The sequence below is a fragment of the Aspergillus costaricaensis genome (assembly GCF_003184835.1).
Source record: "Aspergillus costaricaensis CBS 115574 unplaced genomic scaffold BO79scaffold_6, whole genome shotgun sequence".
Lineage (NCBI taxonomy): Eukaryota > Fungi > Ascomycota > Eurotiomycetes > Eurotiales > Aspergillaceae > Aspergillus > Aspergillus costaricensis.
Window position 1 is genome coordinate 804,315 of NW_020291806.1, and position 12,302 is coordinate 816,616.

A 12,302-nucleotide genomic window follows, 5' to 3' on the forward strand; every position below is an offset into this window, starting at 1 on the left:
CTCCAGCCACTAGCCCCGATCAGGCAGGCGGCCAGGTCCCTGGGCGGAGATCTCGTGCGGGATGCCGACAACTTTTTTTGCCTATCGTCTGGTTCTGGCTGGATTTCTGGGTTGCAAAGGAACTGCTGAAGTCGCTGCTTGCCAAAGCCATCCAGAGCAATCATGTCAGCTGCTACCGACAAGGCCCGCTTCTTTTTGGAGAAGTCGGTCCCTGAGCTCAAGGAGTTTGAGCGGAAGAAAATCTTCTCTAAGGTATTTGGCGCTCATGGTCATCATCTATCTACCCACCTGAATGCGCCTAGAAAACTGACATGCCGTTTGATCTGCTTGCAGGAGGAAATCACAGCCATCATCAAGAAACGGTCCGACTTTGAGCACAAACTTAATGCACGTGGCGCCCTGCCCGTTGACTTCGTCCGATATGCGCAATACGAGATGAACCTAGACACCCTGCGCCGGAAGAGGGTGAAGCGATTGGGAATCAGGTCGGCGGGATACACTGGGCAGAGGCGCATCTTTTTCATCCTTGACCGCGCGACTCGCAAGTTTCATGGAGATGTGGGCTTGTGGGTGCAGTACCTCGAATACGCAAAACAACAAAAGGCCTACAAAAAGGTCTCGAGCATTCTTACAGACGCCTTGCGGTTACATCCCGCCAACGTCGATTTGTGGCTATACGCTGCGCAATACGCTGTGGATGAGCATGCGGATATGACACAATCTAGGGGTTACATGCAGCGCGGATTGCGCTTTTGCAAAAGTTCGAAGAAGCTGTGGCTCCACTATGCCAAACTGGAATTGATATATATCGCCAAGTTGGTTGCTCGACAGCGAATTTTGGGTCTCGATAAGCCGATTGAAGCCCCGAAGCCAGCGGAGGAGGATGATATGGATGCCGACATGATCGCTATGCCCAAGATTACTGGAGAAGATATCAACCCCGGTGCTGGAGAGGATGGCGGTGTGGATCAAGTCGCTTTGGACAACCTTGCCAACACCCCTGCACTGACTGGTGCCATCCCTCTCGCCATTTTCGATACAGCCATGAAGAACTTTGAAAATGACGACCGTTTCGGTCATGAATTCTACGATATGGCAGTCGAGTTCGACGACCTGCCCTGTCTGCACAAGATTCTCGGCCATGTGGTCGACGTGATGCAGCAGAGCAAGCCCAACAGCCCCCATACGCAAATCTGCTACATCAAATTCCCCACCGCCGGACTCCAGGTCACTTCGCCCGAATTCCCACGTGCGTTTAGCGCATCATTTGCCCGTATCAAGGAGTACCGGAATAACCCCAACGTCGCCAAGGAGATCATCAGCTGGCTACAGCCCCTTGAGAAGACAGAAGGCGTGGATGCGTCTCTCCAAAAGGCGATTTCTGCGACTATCCGTAACGCGGAACGCATTGTACAGGAAGCATAGAGCTTACATTTCATTTAAATCATTCATCGGCGTTTATCGGGCTTTTTCCGTCGCAAGCTTAATGGGCAATGAGAATGAGGGAAAGGTCCTCTTGGTTATTAGGTGATGAAAAGTTAGCATGTTTGTTAGTCGTCGTAACTACCCCGGCGGCTGCTCTTTTTGCTGCTGTGCATTTTCTTCGACTTGATGCGGGCTTCGTTTGCAGCTTTCTTTCTGCGCTAGATCAGTCCGAGGTTCGCATGTTCCTCAAAGTGGATCCTAAATACCCAGAGGAGAAATACATACAGTTTTTGTACCTTGTCACGTTGTTCTTGCGAAGTCTCTCCGGGAATCGTGTCCTCTGCTATGCTCTTGAGGAGCTGGTGGAGCTTATCGTAGCAAGCCTCCACGTTGGCGGTCTGTCTGCGCGACTCATCCGATTGAATGACCAGAAACTGGGATTTCGCTGCGACGTATCGAGACGCTTGCAGCGGGGCATGTAGAAGTTGGGGGACGAAAGGCAGTAATGATTTGAGGGGGACTCGTAATGTGGCTTTCGAGTTCACCCTATACGAAGTAGCATTGACAGATACATGTTAGTCACCAATCAATGGGAGTGGCTGGTTCAGACCGATGGCGGCAACCGACTTGTTCACGTTTTGACCTCCAGGGCCACTAGAACGACTAAAGGAAATCTCGCAGATGTCACGCGGGATGGTGATAGCCTTTGAATTGAGCCTAGCGACCCATTCCCTAGCCGCCGTCAGGTGGTGGTCCGAATCTAGGCCCGAGGGAGTCGAGATGGCGGCGGCTCGCCTGGACGCAAAGGTTCGTGTCGCGACGGTGGGGCGGGACGAAGGGGGATAATAGCAAGCGAGGGAAACGCGGTGAAAATTACGGGGGAGAGAAAGCCGGGCATGTGCCATGATGGATTCTAATCCACGGCTTACATGATTCGCTCGCACCATGTTCGCAGCAGCAGTAGTAAGAGCAGTAGTAGCAGCAGTAGCAGTGCGCGGGGAAGGGAGGTGCCGCGCAGCTGCAGGTAGGACCGATAGGAACAGGGACATTGAATTAAGGATGGGTATGCTAACGAGTAACAAGCACGAGGATCTTCCAGAAGCCGAGCTAGAGTAAAGTAGCTTTTAGTACGGATATGACGGAGTTACTTTCACCAAGGACCCATTCAGGTAATTTAAAAGTAGGGTGACCGGCAGGGTCGGGCTGATGGTTCGTCAACGGGTAGGGTAGACACCAATCTCAGTAGTTAGCAGCGGTCGGCCTCGGTTGCGATTTTTAGTGAGATAGTAGCTTGGTCATTAATCAAAGATGGATGTTTAGATTCTTCAGACTAAAAGAGTACTAAGTAGGTAGATGGATAGGTTGGGTCGGTCACCGCTTGAAATTCTGAACAATGGTTCCGATACCGACACCAAGGTGGCATTTCAAACAACAACAACAAACCAGTCAGTTGACTTCCAAGTGTTCCGAGCCTTTAGCCCAAGCTAGCTAGTTCCTACTTAGTTATTACTTAGTTATTAGTATTATTGTGTAGTCACCACAGACGGAAGAACTCCGTCGGAGCGAGGCAACAAGGATCTGGCCCCGAAGATGGCAAGATGGCAAGATGGCATCATGGGGCCCAGGGATATTCTTAGAGGGACTTAACGTTTTTTAGTTTACTGTGTTAGTCCAGATACTCCGTAGTTAGTACAAAAGTAGTCGGGCTTGACTAATTGATACCGATGCCAACTACGGCCAGTTTCAGAAGAGAAAAAAATCCAGGTGCGCCATGACCCGCCGCTAGTGTCCGATCCAGCCAGTCACACCGCCTGGCTGGACCTGCTGAAGCACTAAAACACCCCGATCAGGCATGGCGCCGGTACTGACTTGCGCAAACTTTGACCTTTCCGTAACTTTCAAGTTACGCCGTGGAGCTCGAATCTTCTCAGTATTCTCACCACCCTTTCCTCTTTCCTCTTTCTCTTCTTCCCCCCCTCCACCACCAGAGATTGAATCTGTGTGAAGCGCGAAAAAGCAGTCCAGCCATCCATCATCCAGCTGGTGGATAAGGCATTGTTTCTTCCCTGCTCCATTTACCATTTTAGCTCCTCCATCGCAATCTTGCGTCTGCTGATCGCTTGTCCCTCGTTCTGTTCCAATTCCTGGCAATTGTCATTGGGTATTGATGAAATAATACGCGCTCCTCCTCATCTCTCACTTCCTCATCGCCTTTCCTTGTTGTTCCGTGACTCCATCTTGCTAGAGCTTTCTATAACGGCTTGTTCCTGATCTTTCTCCCCTTTTTGCTCACCCATCCTTGTACTATTATTTCTTTTTTCCTTTTCGGTTGTTCTCTTATACTGTTTACTTCATCCATTTCTCCGTTGCGCTTATCGCTTTGTTATTTACGCGCTTTCTCCTTCCCTCCCCCGCCTCCCCTTCACAAAAAAAAAAAGTCTCACTGGTTCTTGTGTTATCCTCGGACAGGATCCAGGGGTGTGAGTGTCAGAGACTGTGTGTGTGTGGCTTGTCTTTTTATCTTCTCTCTCGCCATCCGTCTCTTTACTCTTCACCCATCCACACCATCGGAAGACAAGAAAGAGAAAAAAAAAAAAAAGAAGCCCACCCCTCTCTCTTTTACTACTTCCCTCTGGGTTGCTGCTATCCCTTTTACCGCCCCGGCTCCAACGGCCCGGTTCATTTTGCAAGATAGCCCCACCTTAGCTTTGTCGATTTTCCAAAAACCCCATCTCCGTGTGGTTCTTGTCGGACCTTCTTGTGTGCTCTTGTAGATGAATCGACCTCTCCCCCCTGGTCTACATGACGCCCAGCTCCCCAGATGAAGCTCTTCACTTCCGCGGCAAGACCCTGACTCCCGAGAGCCCTCGTCCGCTACACGTCGCGGAACCTGCCAGGATCCCGGTGCTTCAGAATCAAATGGACCCTGTTTTTAACGACACGTCGACTTATGAGAAGTCCGAGGCCTTCCTTGGCAATAGTTCCCAGGCGCATCTCAATGATTTCACCTCACTTCGTGGCCAATATGCAGGGCCCGGCGAAGTGAGGGGAACTACTGGCTCCGTGCAAGTGCCGGAGCAACCACCACCGCGCCAACCACCAAACACTCAAGGTAGCTTCCACTCGGATTCGTCGCAGGTGGAGGATGGATCGATGAACAAGATTGCCCACGCACTGTCTGCTACGGCTACAACTGCCCAGGCGTCCTTTGCATCAGACCAACCCGCGCCTCCCATGGCCGGCGGTACCTCCTCCGCAGCCCAGGACGCTCCAACAGACTCTTCTCTAACCACTCTTCCTCCATCAGATCCCGCCTCCCTCCTAGCTCCTCCTCCTCCCCCCGATGTCCCTCCCTCTTCCTCCCATGCCGCTCAAGACACCCCCAGTGCGAGCGAGGTAGACCACGCAGTCGCCAGCTGGACCGCCCAGCCCGCGCCGCAAACTCGCCTAGACTCCCAGAGCAAAGCTGATGATAACACTGGTGAGGATGGTGTCGATTTTCAGAACCTCCTCGATAATCTGCCCCCTTCTTCCACTGCGCCCTCTGCCCCTGCGGTCTCAGAGACAGCGCCTTTGTCTACAGACGTTTCTGCCCTTCCCCAGGCAGGAACGGATGACGAGGCGCTCCAATCTTCCATGGGACTTCCCCCTCGCCCCCCTCCCCAGGAGAAGCCCTCTATCCATCCCAACTACAATGCCAGTGATGACATCCGGTCATATCACCAGCTCCCCCCTAATACTTCCAATGCACAGCCCTCCCCCTCCTCCACCTACACCGCCCAGCAGAGTAATTATCAGTCCAATCTGGGCCTCCCATCATTGGCTGCGGCTGGCGCACCGGGGACGTCCTCGGGTGCCAGCGCTTTGCCCCCTCCCCCCGTGCCGAGTTTCCAGCAGTCTACATCTACTACTACCTCTGAGACTCAGGACTCCCCAGGACCAGTGAATAACAGAAAGGGTGGCGGTGAACGGGTAGTGGCCCGGCAGAACAAGGGTTCCGATGAAGACACGCCATGGGGCCCCGAGGTGCAGAAGAAGTACGATGAGTTTCTGCATGACGAGAGGATCTACGTAACTGAAGGTCTTTGGGACCGGTTCCCGCCGGGGTCTAGATTGTTTGTCGGTTAGTACTACTTGCTGTGTATGAAGACAAGGGCCCAAACAGTGATCTGACCGAGGTCGCAGGTAATCTGCCCACTGAAAGAGTGACGAAGCGCGATTTATTCCACATCTTCCACAAGTTCGGGAAATTGGCGCAGATATCCATCAAGCAGGCCTACGGGTTCATCCAGTTCCTTGACTCGTCTGCCTGTAAACAGGCTCTCGACGCTGAGCAAGGAGCTGTTGTTAGAGGACGCAAAGTCCGTAAGTATACCCGCTCGACAATGGATGTCCTCGCTTGAGACTCATCCGTGTTGCACCAGATCTCGAAATCTCGAAGCCACAGAGGAGCACAAGGCCCGGGGCCGCCCCGGCAGAACCTTCTCGCGCTCCTCCACCAAGGCGCTCGAGGTCTCCAGAATTCAGCCGGAGTGGTCCTTCTGGCAGCCGCAGTGCGAGAGCCCCGGCTGATCGTTACGACCGTCCGTACGAATCGGGGCGCGTGCCATTCAGTGATTTTAGGGATGAGCCCGGTCACCGTAGACGTGACGACTATCGGCCACCCCCTCCACCTCGCTCGCCGTCTCCTCGTGCTTTCCGCGCCAGGGACGGGTACCGGTCTCGGGATAGAACTCCAGAGCGGTACGATCGACGTGAGAGGCGGCGTTCCCGGTCGCCCTACACCAGGGATCGCAGATATCGCACCCCAAGCCCACGGGGTCGTGGGTCTTACGAAGCTGATGCAGACCTGCCCGTTCCTCGGCGAGCTCCGAGAGACGTACCGGAAGTACAGATCCTTGTGCTCGAGGAATTGGATCGGTGAGTGGTTCTTGTTTTTCTTCTCTGCGGACCATCCAAGCAATGTCTAATGCCGTGGCCAGCAACTTCATTTTCTTTGTGGAGAACTCTTTCCGTAACCGGGGTCTCCGGGTGGATGTGCTCGTCCTTGGACCCCGAATTCCCCTGAACGCAGCTGTTCAACGACAGATTCAGGAGGGCGTACTTGCCGTAGTGAGGCTTTCGCGCCCTAGTCAGTTCTCTAGGAAAATACCCCTGCAGGTGTTTGACCGAAGCGGGGGGGCAGACAATGTTCGCTCCAACGGTGAGTCGCCATTATCCTCAGTAGGCCTGCATGAGTTGTGGTTCGCTGACAGTGTTCCTGCTAGAATACCCCGATGTCGAGCCCAGTATCGCCGCCGAGATTGTGTTCCATGCCCAGTCGATGCAGCGTGGCGCTCCTCCGGCGCCTTTCCCTCCCAACCCGGCATTTGGGGTTCCCCCGCTTCCTGCTCCGGCTGCAACAGTGCCTCCTCAGGCGCCGCTGCCTACCGTCGCCAATCAGCCCAATATTGCCAACCTGATTACTTCCCTTGACGGGCCCACACTACAATCGCTGCTGGGAGTGCTCCAGCAACGGCCGCCAGCCGTGCCAACGGCGCAGCAGCCGTTTCCTAGTGCCAGCACGCCGCATGGCGCAGCAGACCTCGCTAGCCTGCTGAACGCTGCCACTCGCCAGCCTGTTGCTGCTAACCCGCAACAGCCACTAGCTCCACCGCCCTTTCCTCTGCAAGCGCCAAATGCTCCTTTGGTATCCGACCCCAACTTGATTTCGTTACTTGCCAAAGGACTTGGAGGCCAGCAGCCTCAAAACCAGGCAGCCGTTGGTCCCCATGTGCAGAACATCATGAACCAACTGGGCAAATGGAAGCAATGATTGATGACATTCCTTGTTTTCTTTCGTCTTTTCTCTTTCCTCTCTTCCTCTTTCTCTCTGGCTTCGCAGTCGTTGGCGACATTTAAGGAGTCGGGCGTTGACTGATTGATTGATTGATTGATTGATTGAGACTCGGATATGGAACGTTACCGCAGGTAAAGGTTATGAAGGTTCTGTTGTTGGGTTGATTTCTTGCGCACTCGATCGAATCAGCGAATACACGTTATAGGGGTGCAATGGTTCTGTTGGCTTTGAGGTATTGAATTAGACATCGGACAGCGATGTTGGGGTTCTATGCGGAGCTATTGTATCTATTTTTATCCACGGATTCTTGTGGGGTCTCAGGCATAGTGACTAGCATGGCAGACACAATGCAAGCACACGGTAATTCTAATAAGCCACAGTTCCAGCCTATAGTGGAGAGTATCTAGTAGCATGCGGTCCGGCAGTCATTAGAAGCCTGGTAAGCGTACATCAATATCGTACAGGTAGAAAGCCCTCAACGGGCGCCGCCACTTCCCCGATCACAAGCAATCACCTCAACTATTCTTTTTCCATCTTCTTTAACGAGAGTTCCACCCTTGTGCTTTTAATTCTTGAACCTGGGCCGCATCTTCCTTCTTGATCCGCTCAATTGTCTTGTCCCGGTTATACTCCATCACGCGCTTCTCCTTGAAATATTTGACCTGCCATGGGAACGTATACAATTAGCTTCAGATTCAATACTAGGTGACGAAAGTGCCATGGTCTTCTTATCTCGTGCCGCAGTGAAGCCCAGCAACAAGCGAAAGCCAAAGCACAAGTAACAAAAGCAAGAAACACATACCCACGCCCTCGAACAAGCTGTCTCAAACTCTGCAATCTCCTTTCCACACTTCCGGCGCGCCTCCTTGTCATCCTTAATTGCATCCAAGATATCATTGCGGTCGAGGCAGGAAAAGAACATGTCGCGGCCCTCGTAGCATCGTTGACGGGAGGTTCGATCGGGAGCTATGCGGCCACCATCGGAGGCGGTGTTGGTAGATTCGGAGGACCAGGGAAGCCAGCCCATTGTTATGGTAGGTATGTGGTTGTGTAGAAGGGGTGCGAGGAGTAGATGGGGTTTCTAGAATGTCCGGATATTGAACGACAATAATTGAGATGATGCATTGGTTGCTCCGCTCCGCCGCCGCGGACGCCGGTCATGTGGCGCTAACCCGTCCGGTCAAGTTGGCTCCAACATCGCCGAACGGCGCTCTGGATATTTATCGATCAATCAGCCCTGCAGCACCACGTCATACAACCCGAGGAATTCTGCCCTGCGATATTTTCTTTCCGGCCTGGCGTTATTCAGGAACGCGTTAATTAGACTTGACGTCTCGCAGACACGTTTGCGGTCAAATACACTACACAACTCCCGACCACCGCAGTTCGGGGTCCCTCCAACACACCCAACCTCATCTAATCGCCTATACACAATCAAAATAAACAGTTCATGCCCCCGCGCCGCCGGGCCCCTCGAGCGGGCTCTCGAACCGACCTCCCCCCACTGAAGATTGTCCGGAAGATCCTCCTCCTTCAAGTCGCCTACTATGTCACCGCCACGGCTCTCATCCTCTTTACGACGGTCGTCTACGGTACACCCTTCTCCCTCGACCTTGTCTTCAGCTGGAATGCCCTCCGCGGTGATACGACGATCGGATGGATGCTTGGCTTGGTGTGGTTGTTGACGAGTGGGATTGGGTGAGTTCTCTAGCTTGTCTTTCCACAGTACAAGGCACACATTCTAATAAGAAATCCACAACTAGGGCAATATTTCTCCTTCTCCTCGTCGCTCGGTCCAAGCTTATCCCTGACTTCGCTCTTACCCTACACTTCCTCCACCTCATCGCTACAACCTTGTACACGCATTCCGTGCCCGCGAATTGGCTCTGGTGGGGCCTGCAAGGTGCGAGTGCCGCGTTCATGACGTTCTTGGGCATCTGGGCCTGTCGTTGGCGGGAACTGCAGCCCATCAGTTTCGGTGGTATCGGCGGAGGCAGTAGCAGTGGTGCATCTGCTGCAGCTTCAGGAAGTGGTGAAACACAAAGTGGTGCTGGCGAAGAGGAGTCATTCTCACTATCGAGGGGTAGAGGAAGAGGACGAGGCTTGCGCGATAGTAGCAGTGCCGGGGATGAGTATGAGATGGTGGAAATGAAGGGTGACGTGGCGGTATAGATCTCTTTCTTCTTCTCTGGTTCTTCTTCCCTTTTCTTTGTCATGACCTTATCACCCTTTTTATTATCTCTTTTTGACCTTGGAGTGCGTGAGACTCCCACTGGATGTGGTTATGGTCTATCTTCACGTTTGCTCCTGTTCTTTTCTCATGTATACCCTAGCTGGCTGGTACCTGCATTGGTGGCGTTGTTGGATTGATGCCAATTACTTCATTTCCTATTTTCTTCGACGTGTTGTTTTAACTTATATCATGTGAAATATATATCAGGCTTGCTGCGGCAAGGAGTAGGCATAGAATTGGAAGACATTGATTTGCACACCCTACCATCTCGGATATATATCCGGGAATGTATTACTTTAGCATTTTAGCAAGGACAACATAAAGACGGTCAAAACTAAAAAGCTTCCTCAGATATTGCCTACAGTCCCTAACAGTCACTAACGACCATAAATTCAAATGGCAGACCATTCGACAACAAGGTTGATTACAGGTAACGTAGCACTTTTAAGACTCCCAGAAATATATCTGTACGAAGTGATAAGATATAGATCCCTCGAAGATGTGGAAAGTATAAATTGCCCATTGTGAAAGTAAGCCAGTAGCAGATCTTGCTGTTGACACACCTAACCGGAGATAGTATCCAGTTCGTTGAAGTGTCAGCAGACTGTGCCACTTCCATCATAGCAGTGTTGCTGGTCTACTCATGCACTGGTTGCATCATTACACCCTGGTAGTTTGTTAAACTATAATCACATCCACGGATCTAGCAATATACAGTGCAGTGGTTGAATAGCTCATTTTCTTGCAACGGCAATGAGCAATGATCCCAACCCCCCAAGAAACACACAAGTTGAACAATACAGACTTCACAGCCTCTCCTAAACATGAAATACTTGATTATTATACTTTACACCCTCAAGAAAAGAATGATATACATCCGGGTACTGTCATCCGGATCAGTGCACACACTATCAGACATGGATGGAACCATGTCCCCGGAAGGCGCACGACCCCGGGCCGGGGCACAGCTCTTATCAAGCTATCAGAGCCCCCGTCCCTTCGGCGCAGTGCGCCTATCATCTTACTTGACATGCAATTCCGGGGCTGCGATAAGCCTAAAGGATAAAGACTGTAGATTAGTATCTAGCGTGCCCCTCATACATCTATTATTTATACTTTGTCCCCGCCAACTCATCTTCCCCTCTTCTCCCCAGGACATTCTATTCCAGAAACTAAACCGCAAACCAGAGAGAGGGTACTCTACTACTTACTAGTCACCATGTCCGCTACCATCACCGAAACCACCACTAACCCCGTCCCCGTCGTCGTAGCGGCCGACAACAACAGCTCCACCAGCAAAGCCCACATCGAAGATGCCGCCAACGACAAGGAGTTCCAATCTGTGGCGCGGGGGAATCGCGCCGGAACGCTCAAGCTACGGGGTATCCCGACTTTTAGCGATCCTGTGGCTAAGCGGCAGTGGATGAAGGAGCATATGGCTGCTGCGTTTCGATTCTTTGGTAAGAAAGGATACGGGGAGGGTGTGTCGGGTCACATTTCTATGAGAGGTGAGTGATCATTTCTAGTACCACAATGCAATTGCAGAAGTACGGCTCGACAAGTATTAATGGGATGCGCTACAGACCCTATCCTAAAGGACCACTTCTGGATGAACCCCTTCGCCAAGCACTTCTCCACCATCAAAGCATCGGATCTTGTCCTCGTTGACGCAGAGGGTTATGTCACTGGGGGTGGTGCTCAGCTGCCCATCAACGAGGCCGGATTCATGATCCATTCTGAAATTCACAAGGCCAGGCCGGATGTTATTGCTGCGGCGCATACGCATTCGATTCATGGGAAGACGTGGAGTGCGTTTGGAAAGCCGATTGAGATGCTTACTCAGGGTTAGTAGATTCATTTTGACACTAGCTGCTTGAGAGGGGTTGTCTAATTTGGTATCTATAGATGCATGCAACCTGTACGGAAAGGTCAGTGTCTATGAGGACCATGGAGGTATTGCCCTTGCGCAGGAGGAGGGTGAGCAGATTGCCCGTGCCCTAGGAAAGGACAATATTGCTTGCATATTGCAGAACCATGGGTGAGTCGGATGCATATAGTAATAACAAGAATATCATGTACTAACGAAGGAGAACAGTCTTCTCACCGTGGGCCGAACCGTCGACGAGGCGGCTTTCCTCTACTTTAGCTTAGACAATGCCTGCCACACGCAGTTGCTGGCTGAAGCAGCGGCCGCGAACGGCGTTCCGAAGAGGATCATCTCGAATGAAGTGGCGCAGTATACTGCTGATGTTGCGCAGAACCATGTGAGTTACTCTTCTGTAGAATCTGTAGTGGATGGATGGATGGCTGACGATATACAGCACAACTTCTATACCGAGTTCCAGCCTGAGTACGAGCTGATCGTTGAAGAGACTAACGGAAGGGTTCTGCAATAAGGAACCGGTGTCTGCTAGCAAAAGTGTCCATAATATGCATTCTACATTTTCATTGCAATGTCTGCAGCCTTGAAGATAAAACAACCCTATTGCCGAAGATCGCATAGAGCCTCCTACAAGAGCACGTGTTTCCTCGTGCCACTTTAATCTAATAGATGTGATCGATAGACAAGGGACATTATAAAAAAAAGACCTAACTACCTCTCCGCTTGAGAAGTGTGGAAAAAGGAAAAAGATATGACAAGAGTGGGATTCGAACCCACGCCATCTTACGATGATCAGGAAGCTGTGAAGCTGGGTATTAAGGTGGACCTTAACCTGACGCCTTGGACCAACTCGGCCATCTTGCCTTGATTGATGAATTGGGCTGCTGTTTAATGCTATATTTTCCAAAAGATCCGACACAACA

General features: G+C 51.8%; 6 protein-coding genes and 1 non-coding gene across 7 annotated transcripts; 4 read left to right on the top strand and 3 right to left on the bottom strand.

Moving 5' to 3' along the window:
* Positions 1 to 106: 106 nt before the first annotated feature.
* BO79DRAFT_168164 (snoRNA-binding rRNA-processing protein UTP6) lies at positions 107 to 1,637 on the top strand. The gene is made up of 2 exons (XM_025679413.1): positions 107 to 252; positions 334 to 1,637. Exons 1-2 carry the CDS (start codon positions 163 to 165, stop codon positions 1,423 to 1,425), a joined length of 1,182 nt encoding a protein of 393 aa, XP_025542849.1. The 5' UTR covers positions 107 to 162; the 3' UTR covers positions 1,426 to 1,637.
* On the bottom strand, positions 1,088 to 2,330 carry BO79DRAFT_285595 (peptidyl-tRNA hydrolase domain protein; the record flags this gene model as incomplete). The annotated part of the gene is made up of 3 exons (XM_025688378.1): positions 1,088 to 1,638; positions 1,711 to 1,971; positions 2,053 to 2,330. 3 exons carry the CDS (start codon positions 2,328 to 2,330, stop codon positions 1,551 to 1,553), a joined length of 627 nt encoding a protein of 208 aa, XP_025542850.1. The 3' UTR covers positions 1,088 to 1,550.
* A 1,537-nt stretch (positions 2,331 to 3,867) lies between these two features.
* On the top strand, positions 3,868 to 7,614 carry BO79DRAFT_71115 (putative RNA-binding protein (Nab3)). Its single transcript, XM_025689640.1, has 5 exons — positions 3,868 to 5,548; positions 5,611 to 5,790; positions 5,850 to 6,345; positions 6,408 to 6,628; positions 6,693 to 7,614. Exons 1-5 carry the CDS (start codon positions 4,228 to 4,230, stop codon positions 7,238 to 7,240), a joined length of 2,766 nt encoding a protein of 921 aa, XP_025542851.1. The 5' UTR covers positions 3,868 to 4,227; the 3' UTR covers positions 7,241 to 7,614.
* Positions 7,615 to 7,639: 25 nt separating this feature from the next.
* On the bottom strand, positions 7,640 to 8,357 carry BO79DRAFT_285597 (cytochrome c oxidase subunit 6B family protein). Its single transcript, XM_025688379.1, has 2 exons — positions 8,067 to 8,357; positions 7,640 to 7,926 (listed from the first exon to the last, which is right to left on the bottom strand). Exons 1-2 carry the CDS (start codon positions 8,289 to 8,291, stop codon positions 7,804 to 7,806), a joined length of 348 nt encoding a protein of 115 aa, XP_025542852.1. The 5' UTR covers positions 8,292 to 8,357; the 3' UTR covers positions 7,640 to 7,803.
* A 155-nt stretch (positions 8,358 to 8,512) lies between these two features.
* BO79DRAFT_189920 (protein SYS1) lies at positions 8,513 to 9,686 on the top strand. The gene is made up of 2 exons (XM_025680695.1): positions 8,513 to 8,962; positions 9,028 to 9,686. Exons 1-2 carry the CDS (start codon positions 8,715 to 8,717, stop codon positions 9,434 to 9,436), a joined length of 657 nt encoding a protein of 218 aa, XP_025542853.1. The 5' UTR covers positions 8,513 to 8,714; the 3' UTR covers positions 9,437 to 9,686.
* A 969-nt stretch (positions 9,687 to 10,655) lies between these two features.
* Positions 10,656 to 11,978, top strand: BO79DRAFT_235903 (class II aldolase/adducin domain protein). The gene is made up of 5 exons (XM_025684531.1): positions 10,656 to 11,005; positions 11,081 to 11,341; positions 11,403 to 11,535; positions 11,593 to 11,761; positions 11,819 to 11,978. Exons 1-5 carry the CDS (start codon positions 10,717 to 10,719, stop codon positions 11,891 to 11,893), a joined length of 927 nt encoding a protein of 308 aa, XP_025542854.1. The 5' UTR covers positions 10,656 to 10,716; the 3' UTR covers positions 11,894 to 11,978.
* A 153-nt stretch (positions 11,979 to 12,131) lies between these two features.
* Positions 12,132 to 12,243, bottom strand: BO79DRAFT_t55. The gene has a single exon. It is a non-coding gene; the product is annotated as a tRNA-Leu (tRNA).
* Positions 12,244 to 12,302: the final 59 nt, after the last annotated feature.

Coding starts and splice junctions, on each gene's coding strand:
- BO79DRAFT_168164 (XM_025679413.1), top strand. CDS start 163: ATGTCAGCTGCTACCGACAAGGCCCGCTTCTTTTTGGAGAAGTCGGTC. Junction 253..333: donor GGAAGAAAATCTTCTCTAAG/GTATTTGGCGCT, acceptor ATCTGCTTGCAG/GAGGAAATCACAGCCATCAT.
- BO79DRAFT_71115 (XM_025689640.1), top strand. CDS start 4,228: ATGACGCCCAGCTCCCCAGATGAAGCTCTTCACTTCCGCGGCAAGACC. Junction 5,791..5,849: donor TGTTAGAGGACGCAAAGTCC/GTAAGTATACCC, acceptor GTGTTGCACCAG/ATCTCGAAATCTCGAAGCCA. Junction 6,346..6,407: donor GTGCTCGAGGAATTGGATCG/GTGAGTGGTTCT, acceptor TGCCGTGGCCAG/CAACTTCATTTTCTTTGTGG.
- BO79DRAFT_285597 (XM_025688379.1), bottom strand. CDS start 8,291: ATGGGCTGGCTTCCCTGGTCCTCCGAATCTACCAACACCGCCTCCGAT. Junction 7,927..8,066: donor CAGCTTGTTCGAGGGCGTGG/GTATGTGTTTCT, acceptor TTCCCATGGCAG/GTCAAATATTTCAAGGAGAA.
- BO79DRAFT_189920 (XM_025680695.1), top strand. CDS start 8,715: ATGCCCCCGCGCCGCCGGGCCCCTCGAGCGGGCTCTCGAACCGACCTC. Junction 8,963..9,027: donor TTGTTGACGAGTGGGATTGG/GTGAGTTCTCTA, acceptor ATCCACAACTAG/GGCAATATTTCTCCTTCTCC.
- BO79DRAFT_235903 (XM_025684531.1), top strand. CDS start 10,717: ATGTCCGCTACCATCACCGAAACCACCACTAACCCCGTCCCCGTCGTC. Junction 11,342..11,402: donor GATTGAGATGCTTACTCAGG/GTTAGTAGATTC, acceptor TGGTATCTATAG/ATGCATGCAACCTGTACGGA. Junction 11,536..11,592: donor TGCATATTGCAGAACCATGG/GTGAGTCGGATG, acceptor GAAGGAGAACAG/TCTTCTCACCGTGGGCCGAA.